Source organism: Canis lupus, chromosome 2 (assembly GCF_011100685.1).
Source record: "Canis lupus familiaris isolate Mischka breed German Shepherd chromosome 2, alternate assembly UU_Cfam_GSD_1.0, whole genome shotgun sequence".
Taxonomy (NCBI): domain Eukaryota; kingdom Metazoa; phylum Chordata; class Mammalia; order Carnivora; family Canidae; genus Canis; species Canis lupus.
In genome coordinates this window covers 39,481,840-39,502,421 of record NC_049223.1, presented here as the reverse complement: position 1 = coordinate 39,502,421, position 20,582 = coordinate 39,481,840, and the positions used below count along the sequence as shown (strand labels likewise).

General features: G+C 41.3%; 1 protein-coding gene across 1 annotated transcript; it reads left to right on the top strand.

Moving 5' to 3' along the window:
- The first annotated feature begins 262 nt into the window (after positions 1-262).
- Positions 263-20,246, top strand: GRXCR2 (glutaredoxin and cysteine rich domain containing 2). Its single transcript, XM_038530513.1, has 3 exons — positions 263-2,556; positions 8,544-8,771; positions 14,540-20,246. Exons 1-3 carry the CDS (start codon positions 2,221-2,223, stop codon positions 14,720-14,722), a joined length of 747 nt encoding a protein of 248 aa, XP_038386441.1. The 5' UTR covers positions 263-2,220; the 3' UTR covers positions 14,723-20,246.
- Positions 20,247-20,582: the final 336 nt, after the last annotated feature.

Below are 20,582 nucleotides of genomic sequence, written 5' to 3'. Positions count from 1 at the left end.
GAATGAGACTAATGTAGTCAGGGGTGGACTTCTAGAAGTCTGAGGCCCTCCCTACCTGGTTGTCCTGAGGACTGAGGAAACCATATATCAGCCTCCTATAATGCATTCATGATACATCAGGGCCAGCTCTGCAGCCTAGGAAACCTAGAGGAACGTATATTCTGATCTTGTTATGAGCACATCTTCTTTAAAAATGTTTCTGTGTGTGTGTGTGTGTGTGTGTGTGTGTGTATGTGTGTAACCTATTCCTTCCATTGATTATGTAGGACCTTATAATTGTGAAACTCCTCCTTAGTGGAAATATAAATTTTTTCTTGACTGCTTTCTGATCCTACCTGTTCTCTGTTAAATATGCTCAATTCCTATTTTAAACGTTTGATTTATTTGATTTTTCTTGCCTGGAAGTCATTCACTCAACAGTTATTAATGGAATTCTTTAATGTACCAGGTCCTTTAATAAACATTGGGGATAGAGAAATGGTAAAGGCAGTTTCTGAGTCTAAGGGGTTTCCAGTTTAGTGGAGGGAAACACAGGAATGGTAAGAGAAAGCAAGAAGTGCTTCATGGTGGTTGGTGCAAGGTTCCATGGCCTCTGATTGGGGCAAGTGGGAAGACTTCCCAGAAGCAATGACATTTGAGATGTAGCTTGAAGGAGGATTGAAAGTTTGACATTTGAGTGGGGGAAACAGAGTGTTGGATAAGAGAAACCTATGGTTTTAAGAACTCGGTGAGCTTGTTAGTGAGCCTGGAACACTGATTCAGGCAGCAGCCAGAAGAGTGACAGAGCATGAGGGTGGAAATGAAGGTACAGTTAGGTTCCGGGGAGTTCTGCTTGCTGCACAGAAAGGTTAGGACATTTTATACAGGAGACTGATGACTTTAGATGGTTTTTACAACATGGCTCTGGCATCAATGTGGAGAATGGATGGGTGTGGAGGTCATTAGGAGATTGTCGTAATTTCCAACAGCAAAGTGATAAGGGCTTGACCTAGGGTCAAGGTGGTGGGGGTAGATGAAAGATGGCAGTCGTGATAGAATCCATGGCAATGGCTACAGGAATACAAATGAGTTTGGGCAACTGAGTAAGTGATGGCATCATTAACACAAACAAGGAGAAAGGCTCAACCCCCACCATTTCGGCTCCTCAAATCCAACCCACCCTTTAAGATTTCTCTCAAGGGCCCATTCCTTTACAAGTCTTCTTGCATCCTTGTTCCCTTAGGGACCATTCTCTTCCCAGAATAGATATTCTGGGAGTCAGCAGTGGACAATTTGCTTAGCAAGCAGAAGGCTCTTATTTCATGTGTGTTAAGTCTGTTTCCTGAACTAGATGCAGGACTGTCATTCACAAGCCCCATGTCTCATGCTTCCCTGATAGTCATCACAGCGACAAGTGCACAATGTCAGCCATTTACTGGATGTTGTCTAGAGTAGGCAGCGGGGCTTGGTGCTGTGCTTCCAAATGAAACCTTAACTTAAAGTAGATGTGAAATGTAGCCTCTCTGATTCATGCAGGGATGAAGGCCTGGAGTCCAGGATCCGTGGTTTCCTCCTATCTAGGGCTCCATGAAACACGGTTTGAAAACTTTTGGCTTAGTGGACTGGCTGTGGGTTTGGGGGTCAGAACTGAGTTCTGATCCCCATTCTGTCTCTTACCTAGCTGTACTAGAATAGACAAATGGGGGAACAATTCTCGCTTTCCCTTCTGTAAAACATGGGATAATTATACTTCCAATATAGGCTTATTGTGAGGACAAAGTAAGGCAATGCAGGCAAAAATCTGTGGTGCCTATTAAGTGCTCTTATCTACAACTAGGTCGTAGTTGTTGGTAAGAATAATAATAAGACATTTGCTGGCTGATGGAATAACTGATCCTTATTGGATTGATACTTGTTCAGCCTAAATAAATCTACTCTTGCTCAGGTTAGGAAGAGCCAGGGTTAGGGTGAAGTTATGGGGGGAGCTTGGGAATCAAAGGATACCCAATCTTGTCTTATGCTGTGCTCCGTCCACACCATAAACCCATGATCACCTACCTCTGCATGAACGTCTATCAATATTTAATGTGTGGGTGTCAGTTGCTGTAAACTGAGCATACCCCAGCACCAACTTGAATTAATTATATGCAAGAGGAGAGAAAATAAAATGCCTTTTCTTGAGAGCCCCAAATTTTACTGGCCACACTGAAGCCTGGAAACCACAGAGTGAAATTTCTACTGATGGAGGACCCTGAGAAGAAGCTGAACCAGAAGAGTGATGGCAAACCACGGAAAGTACGCTTTAAAATCTCTTCCTCCTACAGTGGCAGAGTGTTGAAGCAGGTCTTTGAGGATGGGCAGGAATTAGAGTCGCCAAAGGAGGAATACCCTCACAGTTTTCTCCAAGAGTCCCTTGAACCAATGGATGGTGTTTATGGGTCTGGGGAAGCCCCCAAACCCCAGCCATACTCCCCTAAGCTGACTGCTCAAAGGATCAGCGTGTTTAGAGAGGGCAATGCCTACACTTTGACGGGCAGTCAGCCTTTCTTCAATGACTACAAGGCGAATGATCATAAGGTTGGTATTGTGTGGTGTATAAACTCTAAGGACTAAAATGTAGATAGGAAAACACTAACTCATTCGAATTTGTATCTTGCTCATGCTCTGGTACCAGCCAAAGCTGTGGGTATACCAAATGGGAAGCTGCTGTTGGAATAATATTTCTGGAACAAAAATAACATGCTTGCTGACTACTTATTGGAAAGTGCAATAAGCATGTATAGTATTCAGTTCCATCCTGGATAGTCAACTGTAATTGGGTCATTGGCTAGTTATCTGGGTAAGTAAATTAAACAGCGGTGCAGTGGTTTTCAGCATGCCAGACTGCCGTTTTAGAAAATTATGTGACAACCGGTTGTTTTGTTTCCTGAAAGAGCTGAGTGTTTGAAGGTGCTCGCTGCATTCCAGCCAACCATTCAGCTTGTGGCTTATCCGTGTCTTATTTCATTTCCTATCTCTGTCTCTGTGCCTGCTTTTTAAAAAATGTGTTTTTTTGTTATTGTTTATGTATTTTGCCTTTCCATTGTTCATTAGCATGAACACTGAGTGATTGGAGCCCTGGGAAGAAATAGTGAAAAGCAAGTCAACCAGAGGAAATGTTACTTGGGGAAAAAGTTTGAGCTAATAGTTCAATTGAAACATGTATTTTATCTGTTAATTTCAATTCTCTTCCCCAGTACCATAGATAGTCAAAAGCCCATACATGATTTTCTTTTAAGCTAGAAGAACTTGGAAAATATTCACTGATTTCTAAAAATGAAAAAGAGATTGTATATGCCTGCCATTGGGACCATGATTGCCTTTTTTTCTTTAAATACAATTATATAATGTGCCAGGTTATTAATGAATGGTACACCAGGATATGCTCTCATCTTTAAAGTGTGAAATTCAGATAATTACTCTCTAATCATTTTTATTGTTAGTTTCCTTAGGGAACAGATAATTCATCTATGGCAGACAAATGCATTGGCCTCTCTGGCATTGGTAAAAGTGTAATTATGGGCAGTCCACATTTATCAAAGATAATACCAGGTTTCTTTTTTATAATAAAGGGGGCTGGAGTGAATAAGCCCTCATGTTAGTGGAGTGACTCATGCATTATTACAAAGCAGTATCACAGACTTTCTCAGTGGTTCTTTATCACAGCCTTGAGGGAAAGGCAAAACATGGTCATTCCCATTTTGCAGATGAGGAAAACTGAGTGCCAAGTTGTTAAGGGATCCACCCAGTATTAGAGGATCATTAGGTGCAAAGTCAGAATAAGAACCCAGGTTTTCTGATTCATCATGCTTTTGGGCATGTGGAATGTTCCTTTTTATTCTCTAAAAGTATTCTTTTTTATTCCTATTTGTTCTATTCTCACCATAAATAATCATGATGTTAACAGTAATAGTTGCCATTTACTGATGCCTACTATATCCTAGGTTCTTGGCTATGACTTGTACTTACAGTATCTCTTTGAAACTGAATCTTATTTGTAGGTTGAGACTTTACAAAGTTGTAGTTTATGCAGACCTTGTACAAGGCCTGGTAGATAATATTGGACTGCTTGACCTTCACAAGTCATGTGTCAAACTTGACACTTACATTAATGTATAATTTGATAAGGACTTATAAAACCAGATGATTGAGTCTTCATAGCAGCACCACACCATTGGTTTAAACACAGTGCTCTGGAGACCATATTCAGAGTTTGATTCCTTCTTGATCCATTTATCCTTGTTTCCTTTGTTGCCTGATCCAATTTACCTCCCCATCTTAGCCAGCTTCTGGGTAAGAGAGGGGTCAGGATGGAGACCTGTAGCTCCACCCACTGAAACAGGTCATCAGTGTGGTATTTATGAAAAATAAGAAAAGACAAGCTGGAAAGCCATGATTTTTCAATAGCGAATCCAACTGTAAAATAGATCCTGGTAAATATTGGCTGTGAAGCAACACTGGGTAGCAGTTAAGCACAATAATTATAAGTAAAGATTCTGAATTTGAACAGGTATCTGTCCACCAATGTTCATAGCAGCTTTATCCATAGTTGCTCACAAGTGGGAGCAACCCAGATGTCCACCAGTAGATGAATGGACAGATACAATGTGGTGTATACACACAGTCAGACATTACTCAGCCTTGAGAAGGAAGGCTATTCTGACACTGGCTACAACGTGGGTGAGACTTGAAGACATGCAAAGTGAAATGAGCCATTTGTAAAAAGAGAATTCCATGGTTCCACCTCTGTGAAGTGCCTAGAGTAGTCAGATTTACAGAGACAGAAAGTATAGCGGTGGTTGCCAGGGGCTGGGGGAGAGGAGAGGTAGGAGTTCAATGGGGATACAGTTTCACTCTTAGAAGATGAAGAAGTTCTGGGGATGGGTAGTGATAATGGCTACACAACAGTGTGAGCGTACTGATGCCACTGACATGTACACTTAGAAATGGTTAAAGTGGTAAAAAAAATTTTTTTAAAAGATTTAATTTGTTTGAGAGAGAGAGAGATAGTGAGAGCACACAAGCAGAGTGGGGAGCAGAGAGAGAGGGAGAAGCAGGCTTCCCCGTTGAGTAGGGAGCCTGATGCGGGTCTCGATCCCAGGACCCCGTGATCATGACCTGAACTGAAGACAAATGCTTAACCATCTGAGCCACCCAGGCGCCCCAAAGTGGTCAATTTTATGCACTTCATATTCTATCACTTTTCCCAGTAAGAAATAATCATGAAAAAAAAATCAGGTGCTCTGATATCCGTTAAATCTGGGCTTGCTGTCCACTCTACCTACTTACTGTGGGAGCTGGAGCAGACCACTTAATCTTGCCTGTTTTATTACGAAATGGGATTAATAAAAGTACTTAGGAAGATTATTGTGGTGATTAAAAAAGATTATACATGAGAAATACTTAGCATTGTGCCTGGAACATTGGATGTGCTTAGCAAATATTCCCTATCATTGTGATAATGACCAGGTTCTTATCAAAGAAATATGGAGTCTTTAAAAAAAAAAAACTTTACATGATAGAGAAAGTGGTTATAAACAAATAAGTATTTTACAGAATTGAAACCATTTGAAGTTTATAAGATTTATTTAAAAAAATGAAAGGGAAGGAAGGGACATAGCATTTACTGAACATGTACTTTGTACATATGCCATTTCATCTTCACTGTATTTCTTTGAGAAAGATTTTACATTTTGGAAAAACAGTGCATGGAGTCTGGTAACTTGCAAATCTTGTACAGAAAAATTGACCTCAAAAAAAAAAAAAAAAAAAGAAAAAAGAAAAATTGACCTCAGACCTGCCTGCCTCCAACCCATTGCATTTCTAGGACTCAGGAAGGTGTCTCTGCATCTTAAGTGGAAAGGGCTCATGGTGCTTGTATTGCCGTCTCCAGGTGTGTGGCCACTGGCGTCAGAGCATTTATGAAGCTCAGTCATCTAAGTTGCCATTCTGGGCACCATGGAAGGAAACCCAAAAATTCCTGGCTTCATCCTGGCCCTCTGTAATATAAGAGTGGGTGTTCCTCACGGGCAGTTGGGTCTCACCAGATAACGGGAACTTTGGTTACACCTGGAGGTTTCCTTAGATGCAAGGAAGAACTTGGCGGTCGAGGTGACTGAAACATAAACACACCTTACAGGTGATTTGGGACCCTCCTTCTTTCGAGTACATTAAAAATAAATTTACTATCCTGGGTGTCTCAGATATAAACCAGGGTAGAAGCAGGAGGTTGGACTACATGACCACAGGCTTTTTTTTTTTTTTTTTCCAGTAGCTTAAGAGTTTCACCTTGAAAAAGCCAGTTCTATATGTGAAAAAAAAAAAAAGTTCCCTAGTAACTAAACCTCCTTGGCTATTAGTGGAAGTGGAAATGGAACCTTCTAAAAGTACCACCATCTTTATCTTCTGATGTTCAGAAACCGATAGTCCAGAGTGTGAAACAGGAACCCAGTGCACATCAAACAGTAGGAAATGGAAGCTGCCATATGATCCCTTGGAGACAGAGAGAGAAAGAGAGAGAGAGAGAGAGAAAGCAGGGCCAAGTAGGAAGCTGGTAGCTTCATAAATAATGATAGAAAACTCTGTGTTTCAAGGAAGGGGATCCCAGTACTGAAGTCCCATTTAAGCCAGGGTGTGACCGAATCCATTAAGGCTGTAAACAGGAGACTGCTTGATTGTGGCATCCCGACGGATTTGGTTTCTACACTTCTATAAATGCAGAGTGGAATATTTCATGCCGGAGTATGTAGCTGTGTAGCATGATTGTGCATGCATTACTAATGAACAGTTTTTAATACCAGCGACAAGGCCATCTCTGCATAGTATCTTTCACTTCTGAAAGTCCTGTTTTATGTATTCTGCTTTGCACCCCCATCCCTAGAAATTGGTATAATTGGCCTCGGGGATGAGCATCAAAATCTCTGACCATGAGAGCATTGCCTAGTCAGCACAGAAAAGCAGAGTATTGGGGCAGAGTCCTGAAACCTGGGATCCGAATCATTAGCTGGTATGTTACTAGGTTTGGGGATGTTGGAGGCTCCCTGAAGGGAGTCATGGTTAAAAAGAGGGCACTCAGGAGTCTCAGGATGGCACCTGCTTACCACCCAGTATCCAAGTATTCCTATGTTTCGTTTTGCTTTGTTTTGTGTTGAGAGAGAGAGAGCGAGAGCATAGGTGAGTGAAGGAGAGGAGGGGCAGAAGGAGAGGGGAAAGAGAATCTTGAGCAGGCTCCAGGCTGAACACAGGGCCCAACTTGGGGCTTGATCTCACAACCCTGAGATCATGACCTGAGCTGAAATCAAGAAGCAGATGCTTAACTGACTGAGCCACTCAGGCCCCCCAGGTATTCCTGTTTTAGTAATGACTTTGTGGTGATGCCCACCAGTTAGATGTCACCCCATCTGTGGATGAGCAACCTGGGGATTCTAAGAGGCCAAATGACTTGCCTATATCTCACAGTTGGTAAACGGTAGAATTAAGGTTGGTGTTATTTGTCACCAAGCTGTTGTATCTCTGCGAGGAAATCTGTGTTCTTAGGAAATCCCTAAACATTTATTCCCCCATGCTGCTCTGCTGCATTGTAGTATTGCCTAAATTATTCCTCAGGAAATCACCAAGAAATACATGGTAAACCCACACAAAGGAATATAAGCTATTAGTAATGATGCTCCAGAAGTATATTTATTGGCATAAAAAGATTTATATATTGTACAAACAATAAAAACATTACATATGTAAGATCATTGCATATATATAAGATCACTACACATTTTATATATACATAAATATATATGTATATGATCATTATATACATAATGATATTACAGGGTTTTTTGGGGGAAATGCTTGTGAATAGTACAGTGTAGGTATTAAGATATGGACTTTAGAGTTAGGCAGACTGGGATTTGAATCCCTGCCACAGACCCTGACCACTGGTAACCTTGGGAGACTCTTAACCCCACTGTGACTTAGCCTCCTTATCTGTAAAATATAGAAATCATAGCATAGCACCCACCTCGAGGGATGTTGAAGGGAAAGTGAGGTAATGTTTCTAAAATGCTTAACATGATGTGTGACACAAAATAAACACTATCCACTATAATAAAATAATGATAATAATAGTTCTATAAATATTATCTACTATTATTATTTATGCATAAAAGTTTGGAGAGCTATTTAATTTTTTAAGCATTCTTCTGTATTTACGAGACACTCACTGCGCCCAGCTGTGCATCATGTACTGTGGTTTAGAGGAATAGAAACTATGGCTTCTGTCCTGCAGAGTCTTACATTGCAGTTATATGATTGGTTCAGTGTTGGTTGGTTATCATCAACAGGGCAAAGGAAGCTAGTTTTCAGTGTTTTTAGAGAGAGCGAATGAACCAGGGAGTGAACTGTAACTTTGGGGTTTGTTGGAATCCTAAATGCCAGACAGTTACAAGCTCTTTCTCTCAGACTCTTTCCTGGCATGTTGAACAGGTCCTGCAGCCCTATATTTGGTGATTGCTCATTCTCCATTTCTCTAGTCCCCACCTATTATAGATTTTGGAAAGATCATTATCTACACGAATAACTTGAAAATCATTCGAACCCCCATGGACAAGAGAGACTTCATGAGGAAAATTCTCCAGAAGGAAGAGGAGGCTGAGGAGGAGTCTCTGATGAGCAAAGAAGAAATCTACGGAGACAGTGACCAGAACGATGAGCATTTGCCAGACGCAGGAGGCACATTCCCCCATAACCAGTACCCACAGGTGTGTCAGAATGGTTCACTGTCTTACTTGGAGCTGGACCTACAGCAGTGGTTTTCAAATGGTTTTGATTGTGCACACTTAAGTGAAAACTTGAATATAAATACTTGAGATGTCTAACTGTTGAAGACATTAGGGAATTTTAAATTTATTATATTTTAATGGTATGTTATTAGCAATAATGGTTATGTCTGTATTTCAAATATGCATAACTTTATTTTTTTCAGTGACTTCTTTTGAGATCTGATTAGGTATTTATTATTTTCATTCTGCATTGTGGCACATAACAGCTTATTCTGGACATGGAAAAAAATCAGCTCTATTCTTTTTTCTTATGGGTTTGCTTGTGCTTCTATTATTGGTGTTACCCTCAATCCAGTTTCCTTAAAGAATCTTATTGAGCCATGTGTCTAGATTTTGTAGAGACTTAGTTTAGTTAAAACTAATTGTTATCTGTTTATTCATAGACACACACACACACACACACACACAGAGGCAGAGACACAGGCAGAGGGAGAAGTAGGCTCCATGCAGGGAGCCTGATGTGGGACTGTCCAGGGTCTCCAGGATCACACCCTGGGCTGCAGGCGGCGCTAAACCACTGCACCACCGGGGCTGCCCAAAACTAAGTGTTATCTGCAAATCCACTAGACCAAAGACAAGTGAACTTCCATATGTTGCAAGGTGCTCAAAGTGAATGAATGAGCTGGGACACCACTGTCACTTGATGTGCAGTGGGGTCACTTTACATCATACTACTTCAGGGAAGCAGGGTCCCTTGGGTCCCGTATTTGTTTGGTGACTGCCTGACCTAGTGAAGGGGCCAGTGTCAATTAATTTATTAAAAATGAGCATAACAGTTTCTTTTGAAAATATCTTGAAGCTTAATTTCTTGCCTTTTAAAGATAAAAAGTAAGTAGAAATAGTAGAATGATTTTCTTCCGACACCTCTCAGAGGTGTGCACTCCTCACCTTGGAAACCATTGCCTGGACATGCTTAGATGAAGGGGTAGAGTGATGATAGTCATTAGTTCGCAGTTTGGGATTGGCGGTGGGAAAAGCAACTTTGATGGATTTAAGCTAAGAGGGTAAAAGCTTGGATAGCAGGAGAAATGAATTTTCTCTCTCTTCAGTTTCCATCTTTTGGGAGTTGAAGCTTTCTATGGGACTCACTCTCATCTCCCATGGATCGGTGTGACAAAATGGGCCAAGGGCATTCTTGTACGTGAGTGACGTCCTGACCCCGGTAGGGTTTAGAGGACAGGAATAGGAAAGTCATGACCAGACTCTGGCAAAAGACTCTTATTAAAGTTCTGCTCACAAAGACTCTTATCTCTCGCCAAACTGATTTCAGGTTGATAAGATACTTTTGAAATGCAAGTATGATCATGTCACCCCTTCTTCACTCTTTTCCCCACCCCAAACTTTCAGTGACCTCTGACTGCTTGGAATAAAACAGTATATAGCCTGGGCACTGTTAGCCTCTTTAGCCTCCTCTTACACATCTCTCCTCATTCACTGTCCTAGACACACTGCCAATCTAGCTACCACGCATATATGTTCTTTGCCCTTTCCTACCAGAAGCAACTCTCTTGTGCCTAGAATATTCTCCAGATTCCCCTCTGCTTTGCTCTTAGCACCTGAAATCTCAGTGGAAGCATCACTTGCTCAGAGGGGCCTCCCCTCACTTCTATGAAGATAAAATACCCAAGGATGGACACCTCAGAGCAGCTTACATCCCTCCTTAGTTGTGATCTTATATTTCCCTGTGTAAATCTTTGGTTAATGTATTCTGTGTGTGACTATCATAAATAAATAAAAAATAAATAAATTAAAAAAAAAAAATGTTTACTGTAACTCACTAGATTTTGTCTCCATGAGTCCAGGGGCCGTATTTATGTTGAGCATAGCAAAGTAGTTCTCATGTCAAAAAAAATGAGAAATAAAAATAAAAATAGAGCCTAGCACAGAGTAGGTGTGCAGTAAATGTTAGTTAAATGTTCATGGAAATAGTATTGGAATTTGGGACCAGAGAAACATCTGGTAGAAGTATCATGCCTCAGCCTTCTCTTGCCTTTTATGTGGCATGGCTCAGAACCTAGCAGAGCAGCAGGCAGACTATAAATGTTGTGATCCAAAACGTTACTTTCCCACTTTAAAATTCATTAATTCTATTCTTTTCCATCCTATTTTGTAATTTGCAGGAGCATATATTTGCAGAAGTGAGCCAGAAATGATAAAATGCAGGTCACGCTGCAGGCCTGAGTAAAAAAGCAGCAACAGGCCTGACATGACAATTATCTTTAAATTCAATTTGGAGAGATCCATGTTTTTTCGCTGTAAGACCATAAACTAGGACAGAGGTATGCAGCCGAAAGTTGTCATGAAAGGTTATACTTCACTTGCCTGTCTTTTAAACTGTTTTAAATTGCTATTTGTTTGCCAAATCCCTTGTGCAATAAATGCCCAGACAGATTTTATTCTAAAAAAGAAGGTCAAAGAACATCAAGGAGCCCCTTCTGACCAGGAGACTCTTTGCTGTGTTAGATGGAACAGGGAAACAGTGGGAACCTTGATGAAAGAGCAGATCAAGGCTAAAAGCCAGGCCATGCCAACCCTCTGTATTAACTATAAAAGAAAAGGAGAGGAATAATTGAATTGAGCCACAGTGAAATACAGAAGGGGAAAAATCTGGCCATATGTTTGCTGGATCCAAGACTGTAACTCATCTGGGCTTCTTTATGCTTTATGTGATCTTGCCTTTGAAATAATAGTAATGGTAGTAGTAGTAGTAGTAGTAATAATAATAATAACTGCCATTTATTGAGAGCCCATGATAGCTGAGCACCATGCCCACTGCTTTCCATGCATTAGTCTCTTTCTTTCTCATGAGGACTTTCTGAGGGAGGTAATTGTTAGCAGTCTTCTTCTGTAGCTAGGGGAACCAAGGCACAGAGAAATCAAGTAACTTGCCACACGTCATCAGAATTGGCAGTCAAACCCAGGTCCACCTGACTACCAATCTTATAATCTTAACCCATCTACTGAGAAACCTCCAGATTGGTGCTTGTTGGCTACTTTAGGGCCACCCAAGCTTTTGAATCTACAATGAAAGCTGAGGCCCTTTTCCTTGCTCATGGAGCCAGTAAGAGGTGGTTTGGTAAGGTGGTCTGTTGGTTCTAGAACTTAAGTTGTGCAATACAACTATGTTCTAAGTCTTCTTACCGAATATTTTCTGAGAATAATTTAAAAATGTTGAGAATGGAAGACAGAAGCTTATATCCCGCATGCCTTGTACAGAGTAGAGGCTCAGTAACACTTGATTTAATGAATCACTAAATGATTCAGTGAGTGTGCTGAGGGCAGTAGTTGGAAGGAGGTTGGTAACCTAGGGTAAGAGTGCAAACTCCAGTGAAGCACCTAATACTGCATTGTATTACCATGTGGCATTAGAGAAAATTTGATCAATGATTTATTTTTGTTCTCTGCAGCACACTCACCAGGTCATTTTATTAATCTTTTAATACCTGAACCTGGCATTCTATGCAAATTAATTTTTGGCTAACATGTATGGCACTATGGTAGGATTTTACTATACTTTCTTTGACAACATTAAAATCTCACTAGGACCCAGTACAAAACAAAAACGTGGATTTGGCAGCAAAATGGACCGTGATAATTTGCTTAAAGAATATTTTGGCAAATACATTTATTTTAAAGACTTTAAGAGAAGAAAAACAAGTTTCTCCATTGTTAATATATTAAAGCATAGCAGTAGTCAGGGCGCCTGGGTGGCTCAGTCGGTTAAGCATCAGCCTTCAGCTCAGGTCACGATCCCAGGGTCGTCAGGATCCCTGTTCAGTAGGGAATCTATTTCTCCCTCTCTTTCTGCCTGCTGCTCCCCCTGCTTGTGCTTTCTCTCTCTCTCTGTCAAATAAATACATGAAATCTTTTTAAAAATAGAATAAAATATGGCAGCAACCGATAAAATATTAAGAAAAGAAGATATAGACATCATTTAGGTTTTTGTCAGTTGGATAATCACTTCAGTTTCCTAAATCTAGAATAAATAAAATTTAATACCTTCTTAGGCACTTTCTAGCACAATGGAACTATTTTCAGAATGTACGCCTCCCTTTCCAAGATTATTTTTATTCTTAAGTTATAAAAGAAAGCTGTGTTAGCTGGGTGGAGCTACCCAGGGAACTCCAGCTCTCTTGTTAGTTCCTAGAATTTAAGAATTGGGAGGGTTCTCCAGATAGCATTATTTTGTTTCTTTGTCCAATAAACATGTGAACAACAAATATTGTGCCAGTCACCATACTTTAAGTCTTGGAAGTGGTGGTGACAGACTAGCACAGAGAACTTGCTGTGTGGTCAGCAGAAACCTTCAGTAGATATGAGATGTGCCATGCTTGGGGCAGTACAGGTGGATCAGGACTCCGGTCTAGAGGTGTAGGTACTGCTAAGCCAACATCTGAAAACAAATAGGAGTTGGGTGGGTTGGAGAGAGGAGCCCACAGGATCTGAGGCAGGGCTCCACCGTGAATCTGTGCCAGAATTGGTGGGTATCTGGACTAGGATTGTGGTTGTGGGTGGAGAAAACTGGATGGATTTGAGAGATGTTTAGCAGGTAAAATAGAGAGGACTTGGTACTGGATCTACCTGTTATTGATTTAGTACTACCCCTTATTTCTTGGGAAGTTCACAGAGTGCAAAGTTTACCAGTTTCCTTGGGATGGATGTCCTTAGGGAAGGAGCATGTCAGTAGACAAGGGGCATTATCTGCAGGATGGGAGTTGAGGACTAGTAAGTCCAGACTTAATAGCAAGGCTTAGAAGTGAACTAACTTTTATGGAGAACCTATAATATGCCAGATAATATATTGTGGTCCTTTTACATACTCTCTCATTTAATATTCTAGCTACTCTGAGTGGTGAGCATTACGAGTCCCATTTTGCAGGTGCAGAAAAAGGTTTAGAGAGGCCAGGGGAACTGTCCACGGTGCACGATTGCTGTCTTAGGCCATATCACAGTTCTTAAAGAAAATAAAGATGAAGTGCTGCAAGAATTCAGAGCTAAGCTTCAGAGGATTGTTGTTGAGTTGAGTTGTCCATCTACTCAGTCTTTGGTCACATAAAAACAATATTTCTTGAATGCCTGCTGTTGGACAGCTACAGTGAGGGGCTGTGTACATAGTCGTGTGGAGCATGAACTCTGGGCTCGGTTGCCTGGGATCAAAACCTGCCTCCTCTCTTCCAGGCTGTGTGACCATTGGCAACTTCTCAGTCTCTCATTTTCTCATCTGCCACAAGGATGATAATACTCACCCTATCTCACTGGGATGTTGTGTGGATTAGATGGATGTAGAGCAAACTCTTAGAACAGCTCCTGGCACCTACTTAGCATGCCACAAATGTTCACTATTAGCATTTGGCAGTGAGGGAAAGTAAGTCCTTGTCCTGATGGAACATACAGAAATAACATGTCACATGGTGACAAGGGCGATGAGGAACGAGGAGGTACAGAGTGCAAAGGGGGAGGGGGGGTGATGCGGTCTCAGAGATTCCATCAGGGAAATCCTATCTGATAAAATTAAAGTGAGTTTTCTGTGCCTCTGGCCTGTTCCCCCTTTGCCAGTTGTAGGAAGCATTTTGTCCTCCCATTCTCTCATTTTGCCTCTGCCTTCTTGGCAGCCTAGTGCTATTTCAACCTGCTTTGGAAGAAAGGTCTCGAACTGCTGTAACTAAACCCTGACCTGTCTCTTGCAGGAAGGGGAGCTTCCCGAGGACAACTGTTTTCGCTGCCGAGGGTCGGGCAGCGCCACCTGCTCCCTGTGCCACGGCAGCAAGTTCTCCATGCTGGCCAACAGATTTAAGGAGTCCTATCGGGCCCTGCGGTGCCCTGCCTGCAATGAGAATGGCCTGCAGCCTTGCCAGATTTGCAATCAATAGCCCGTGGCTTTGTATGTCCGCTGTTATCGCCTCCTTCCTGAAGTGATTTCTAATAAACTGCTCCCTCCTTCTCTTCCTTCTCCCAGCAAGGAAGCCACGGTGGCTGTGACCACTTCCACCACTGGCAAAACTCAATCACTTGATGACATTTCGTAAGGCTAGTAGCATCTCCGTGTGGTCCTAAGTGGCAGAGGCATTTTCGAATTAGAGTCTGCTTTGAAATGGGTTCTAAAATTATCCTTCCAGGAACGTGTGTGTGCATATTATTTGACTTAGCTCAGTTTTTTCCCTTGCACTAGTGAGCAAATAAATGTCCATTTCAGGCAGCAGGTTGAAGTCGTTTTCTGGTTGGGAGTTATTTTGCAAAATTATGCAGTGAGGAAGGAATAAAAAAGGCAGGTTTCTGATGAACTGAATTCCTGTTGCTTGTAATGTATTTGAAATCATTATCAGTCAGATTGAATTTTTAATTAACCAGAAGAGGACAGGGATGTCCAGTGCCGAATGTATTAGCAGGCCACTGAAAACAAAATAACATGTACGTGCTTCATGCTGAAGATAGGCAAGCTGAGAAGGCTTTTCTTTCCAAGTCCTGAGTCTCTCCTGTGTGATGTGCTAGGGTAGTATTCATGCAGGCAATGAGCAATGCTACTTCTTAAGACCAGATGAGATAAGACATTTCTGTGTGCCTCTAAACTACTGAGGTTATTTACAAGCCAAGTCAAAGCTATTTATTATAAATTTGGTGCTTAAGTATGTGTGTGTGATATGACTTCTTGAATTATTAGCAAGTAAATAAATGTATTTTAAATCTAAGATACAGCCACAATCTCTTCAAAAAAGACTGGGTATTTTATAGTTCTCTGCTAGAAACCTCTCAAAGAAAAAGTAACCTGGGCAGATTTTTAAGAATTATCTTTCTACTATCTGTGAATACACATGCTGAAGGTAATTCTTTCCTCTTAAAGTTGATTATAAAATTAGAAAAATAGTTTTGTTAATGACCTTTTGTAGCTCTAAAGCCACTCCCCTTACCCCTTGAGAATAACACTGTAAAATCTGTTATCTATAGAGACACATGGCTTTTCTACGATAATTTTTATTTTCATAAGTTAATTTTTTTCAAAAATTTTGGTTACCCTCTAATATTCACCTGTTAAAAGAATCCAATGGTGGAATGCTTTTCAGGAAATATAAACACTTATAAAAAGATTAAAATAATTTTTGAAGCCATAATACATTTTGCCTTTTCTCTCTGAGCCAGAAAAATAGAACTATTGCTCACCAACTTTCTTTGCTTCTGTACTTAACTATTTCCTCACTTGGATTATGTTTGTGTGTTTTCCTTTTAAGATTTTATTCACTTATTTGAGAGGAGAGTGAGTGTGCAAGCAAGAGAGAGAGAGAGCGTGCACACACAAGCGATGTTGGGGGCGAGCAGAGGTTGAGGGAGAAGCAGATTCCCTTCTGAGCAGGGAGCGTGATGTGAGGCTTGAACCCAGAACCCCGGGATCTTGACCTGAGCCGAAGGCAGATGCTTAACTAACTGAGCCACCCAGGTGGCCCCTTGGCTTATGTTTTCTCGCTTTCGACTCTGTTTGTTTTTCCAGAGGACCAGATGAAGGAATGATAACAAGAGACCTTTAAGTGTATTGTTCTCTTTTTTGACAGGAAGATTCGACAACAAATATTTTGAGTCCTGTATGCTTCATGTGCATTGTTGCCCAGATGGGCAGCAACCCTTTGGTAGTGCATGAGGCTTACAGTCTCAGTGGAGGAGACAGATCTATGAACAGATAATTCCAACTTAGTGTGACAAGTTCTGGGACAGGGGGATTACAAGGAGCGTTTGAAGCACATAGAAGGGACATCTAACATAGTCTGAGTGGGGTTGGAGAGGCTTCTCAGAGGAAGAAGTGTAAGCATTGTTGGCCTCTTTTCCTTCCTTCATGCTTTTCAGGGCCTTTAATACTTTCCATCCCATGATAAATATATCCACTAATAATTACATTTGTTTATTCAGTTAACAAGTATTTATTGAATCCTGGAGATATATCGGTAGACAAAGCAGACAAAATCCTAGCCCCCATGGAGCTTACATTTTGGTGGGGAGATAATGACAACTAACAACATTTATTAAATATGTAATACATACATTTAGAGACAACTAAAAAGTATGCAACAGAGAATTAAAATATATAATTATGTATGTACCTATAATGTATAGGTGTAGAGGGTGTTAGAAAAGGATACATGCTTTGATGAAAAAGAAAACAATAAGGGGCATAGAGAGTTGGAAGGGGTTGAAATTTTATTTTAAGATTTTTAAAATTTCTTATTCATGAGAGACACACACACACACACACAGACACAGGCAGAGGGAGAAGCAGGCTCCTCACAGAGAGCCTAATATGGGACTTGATCCCAGGAACTCCAGGATCACACCCTGAGCTGAAGGCAGATGCTTAACCGCTGAGCCACCCAGGCGTCCCAGGGGTTGAAATTTTAAATTAGCTTTCAGGGAACCATCATTGAGAAGGTTTCCTTTAAATAAAGGCCCAAAGGAGATGAGGAGTGGGTTGTGAAAGTATCTGAGGTAAGATTTTTCCAGGCAGAGGAAATAGCAGGTGCTAGGCTCATAAGAAGGAGAGCCTGACGTGTTTGGAGAGCTGCAAAGAAACCAGAGTGGCTGGAGAGCATTGAGCAAGATGACAAGTGACAGGAAATGAGGTCAGGAAGAAAGGCCATGCCTCCTGGCGTGAGGGGGCCCTTTCTTTCAAAGCCCTTGTAAGATCTTGGGTTTACTGAGTGAAGTGCTGTTCTGGATGGGGTCTGTTTTCTCTCAAGGTACACCCCCTCCTTCCATACCCTGCTCTTACTTGCTGGGGTAGGAGACCTGCAAACTACACTTCCCAGAAGTCTGGCCGGCTGGCTTCCCATTAAGTTCTGCCAACAGGCGGTATTGGCAGAACTGGAGGCAGGAGGAGCCTTCTCTTTCTTTCTGATGGGAATCCTGACAGCTGTTCCCATGTGGCCACGGCAGTAGCAGTTATAGCAGCCCGGAATGCTGGCTCAGGAAGCCTGGTTCCAGCTGTAATCACCTTGGCGGCTCTGATTGTAGGTTCAATGTAACACCATTTCCCCCTTTTGTTCCTCTAGCCTAAGAGTGGTGATGGCTTGCTGCAGTTACTTATCTTTGTGATCAATCCCCTACAATATATATTCCCTCTCTTTGAAATGTCTACAGTGGTTTCTGGATTTCCTGATTGAATGCCAGGTGATACAAATATTTTGAGCAAAGGAAGGTCACAGTCTGATTGTGTTTTAATAAGCTTCTCTGGCTGCTGTGTTGACAAAAGACATCGTGGAGCCAAAGTATAAGTGGGAGCCCAGTTAGGAGACAATTGCAATAATTCTGGTGACAGCTAGTGGTGGCCTGGGCCAGTGTGGTACTAGAGGAAGTGGTATAAGTGGTTAGATTATGGATATATTTTGAAGGTTAGAGCCATAGAGTCTGTCTCCTGTCCTTTGTACCGAGAGATATTGCCCATGACTGCTGTGTGCAAACCCTATCTGTGGAGATAAGTAAAATACCCACTTCTTGGTTTGTGATCTCCAAGCATTGCCTCTGGTTTGAGCACTGCCATGGGTAAGCTTACTGTCATGAGTATAGTTGGCCAACTGATACTCCTAAGACTGCAAGAGTTCCTTCAGAGCTAGGAACAATTATGATGGTTTAAAAATATCCTAGTGATGCTGGGACAGTTGGTTGGGACACCTGGTTAAGCGTCTGGCTCTTGATTTTGGCTCAGGTATGATCTGAGGGTTGTGAGATCAAGCTCCATGCCAGGGTCCATGAGATTCTCTCTCTCTCTCTCTCTGCCCCTCCCCCCACTCAAGTGCGTGTGGGTGCACATACACACACTCTCTCTCTAAATAAAAAAAAAATCTTAAAAAAATCCTAGTGATGCTATAATTAAAATAATGCTATGCCTTTTAAATGCTCCAAAAGTTTTAACTATGTCAGCTATAGTTCAATTTAAAAAGTTTTAAATTAATATGAAGGTTTTCAGAAGACATAATATCTATCCATTTACTTATTCATTGAGGCGTTTCTCACTGACTTTCTACTATTGTCCAAGTATTTATACTTGACTGTCAGGATTGAAAGATGAAAATACTCTTAGTATTTATCATTAATGAGATAATAATTTCAGGCTTCTGAGTCAGCATGATAAATGAATCTGGTTGTAGAACTCTGGAGGACACTTCCACTACCCTTTGCTACTGACTCCTAGTGATTCTGTTCCTCTGCTTGGCCAGGTTAGCTGGGTCTGCTATGGGGGCTTTATTACTGAATTTCTTTATTTCTTTACTTATTTGAACAATCACATATTACCTGTACTGTGTGCAGGACACTGTTCTAGGCACTTCACAGTAAGTCCATTTGTCCTAACAATTGAATTCATCCTGTGTATCGTCATCTGTTAGCCCCACACATGCCATTCCTTCTCACATCACATCCACACAGACCACGAACATGCAAAACCTTTCAGTGACCATCACACACATCTTGCTGGACTAGGCTCTTGTGAAGGTAACACACTGTACTGAAAATGGGGGTGGTAAGCAGGGCGTTGAGACCATGTTGTAGTAACACCTCACCCTCACTTAGCAATATTGGTTTTGCTGGTGTGCTGGTCCCTTAGAACCATCCCTCCTGGTTCCTTCTGTCTTTTCTGCCTTTCCATCCCAGTGCACCCTCTGTCCTTCTAACTCTGCTAGACGGAATAACTCATCTCTGTGGCCCCTCTTCCCAAATGTGGCTTAGCCTCTACACCTATCTACTCCTTCACACAAAGATCTGCAGGGCCAGAAGGTTTCCCCTCATGCACCCCACCCTTCTTGAAAGTCGCTTGTGCTTTGCAAGGTCTCTTATCTTCCCCTCCCTGCCTGTTGATTCTGTGGGGTAAAGGAGACCGTACCTTTCTGCCTTAAACCTTTGCTGCTAGAACAACTCTGCTCCTTTCTGTGTGTATTTTGGCTTCCAGGTAAAATCGCTTTTAAAGAGAGAGTTGCACATTGAAAATGTTTTTTGAAGTCCACATTAAGCATGAACTGTGTAACCCATAATGTACCTTTCCAAATGAAACTGACCAAAGACATCAATTAAGCTTATATTTGTAAGAAAGATGATGACATTCTTACTCTATGTCTTCCACAAATATGAATCATTCTGGTAATATATTCATTTAGACTGATGCCTGTGACATTTATAAAAAGTTTCTATGGTTCACTAGAGTTTAATCTGAGTGAATTTTATGATAAAGGTAAATTTGAAAGAAGTGTTTGCAGTTGTTTTTATCACCTGTCCTAATTAGTTGCATCTTATTTTCTAATTAAACGCAGTAATTACAGAGAGTTCACATTCATGCCATTATGTGAGAGAAATGGAGTTCTGTCAATGTTGGAATTATGGCATATAATTTGTAAAGAACATGTAAAACCCAGAGAAGAGAAGACCTGGAACCATAATGCAGTATAACTTCCTCATTGTTTGGTGGTGGAAGTAAGGGAAGGTGGTGGGAATGGGGCAGTTAAATCAGGCCTTGACAAAACTAGAGTTAGCATTTATCTTCTTTAAAGGTACCAAAGTCTACTTTGTACAGTCCCTTACCATCACTTCTTTTTTTTTCTTTTTTTTTTTTTTTAAGATGTTGTTTATTTATTTAAGAGAGAGAGAAAGGAAGCATGAGCAGGGGGAAGGGCAGAAGGAAAAGCCGACTCCAAAGCTCTGATGAGGAACTTGATCCCAGGAGCCCGGGATCATGACCCAAGCCAAAGATAGACACCCAACCGA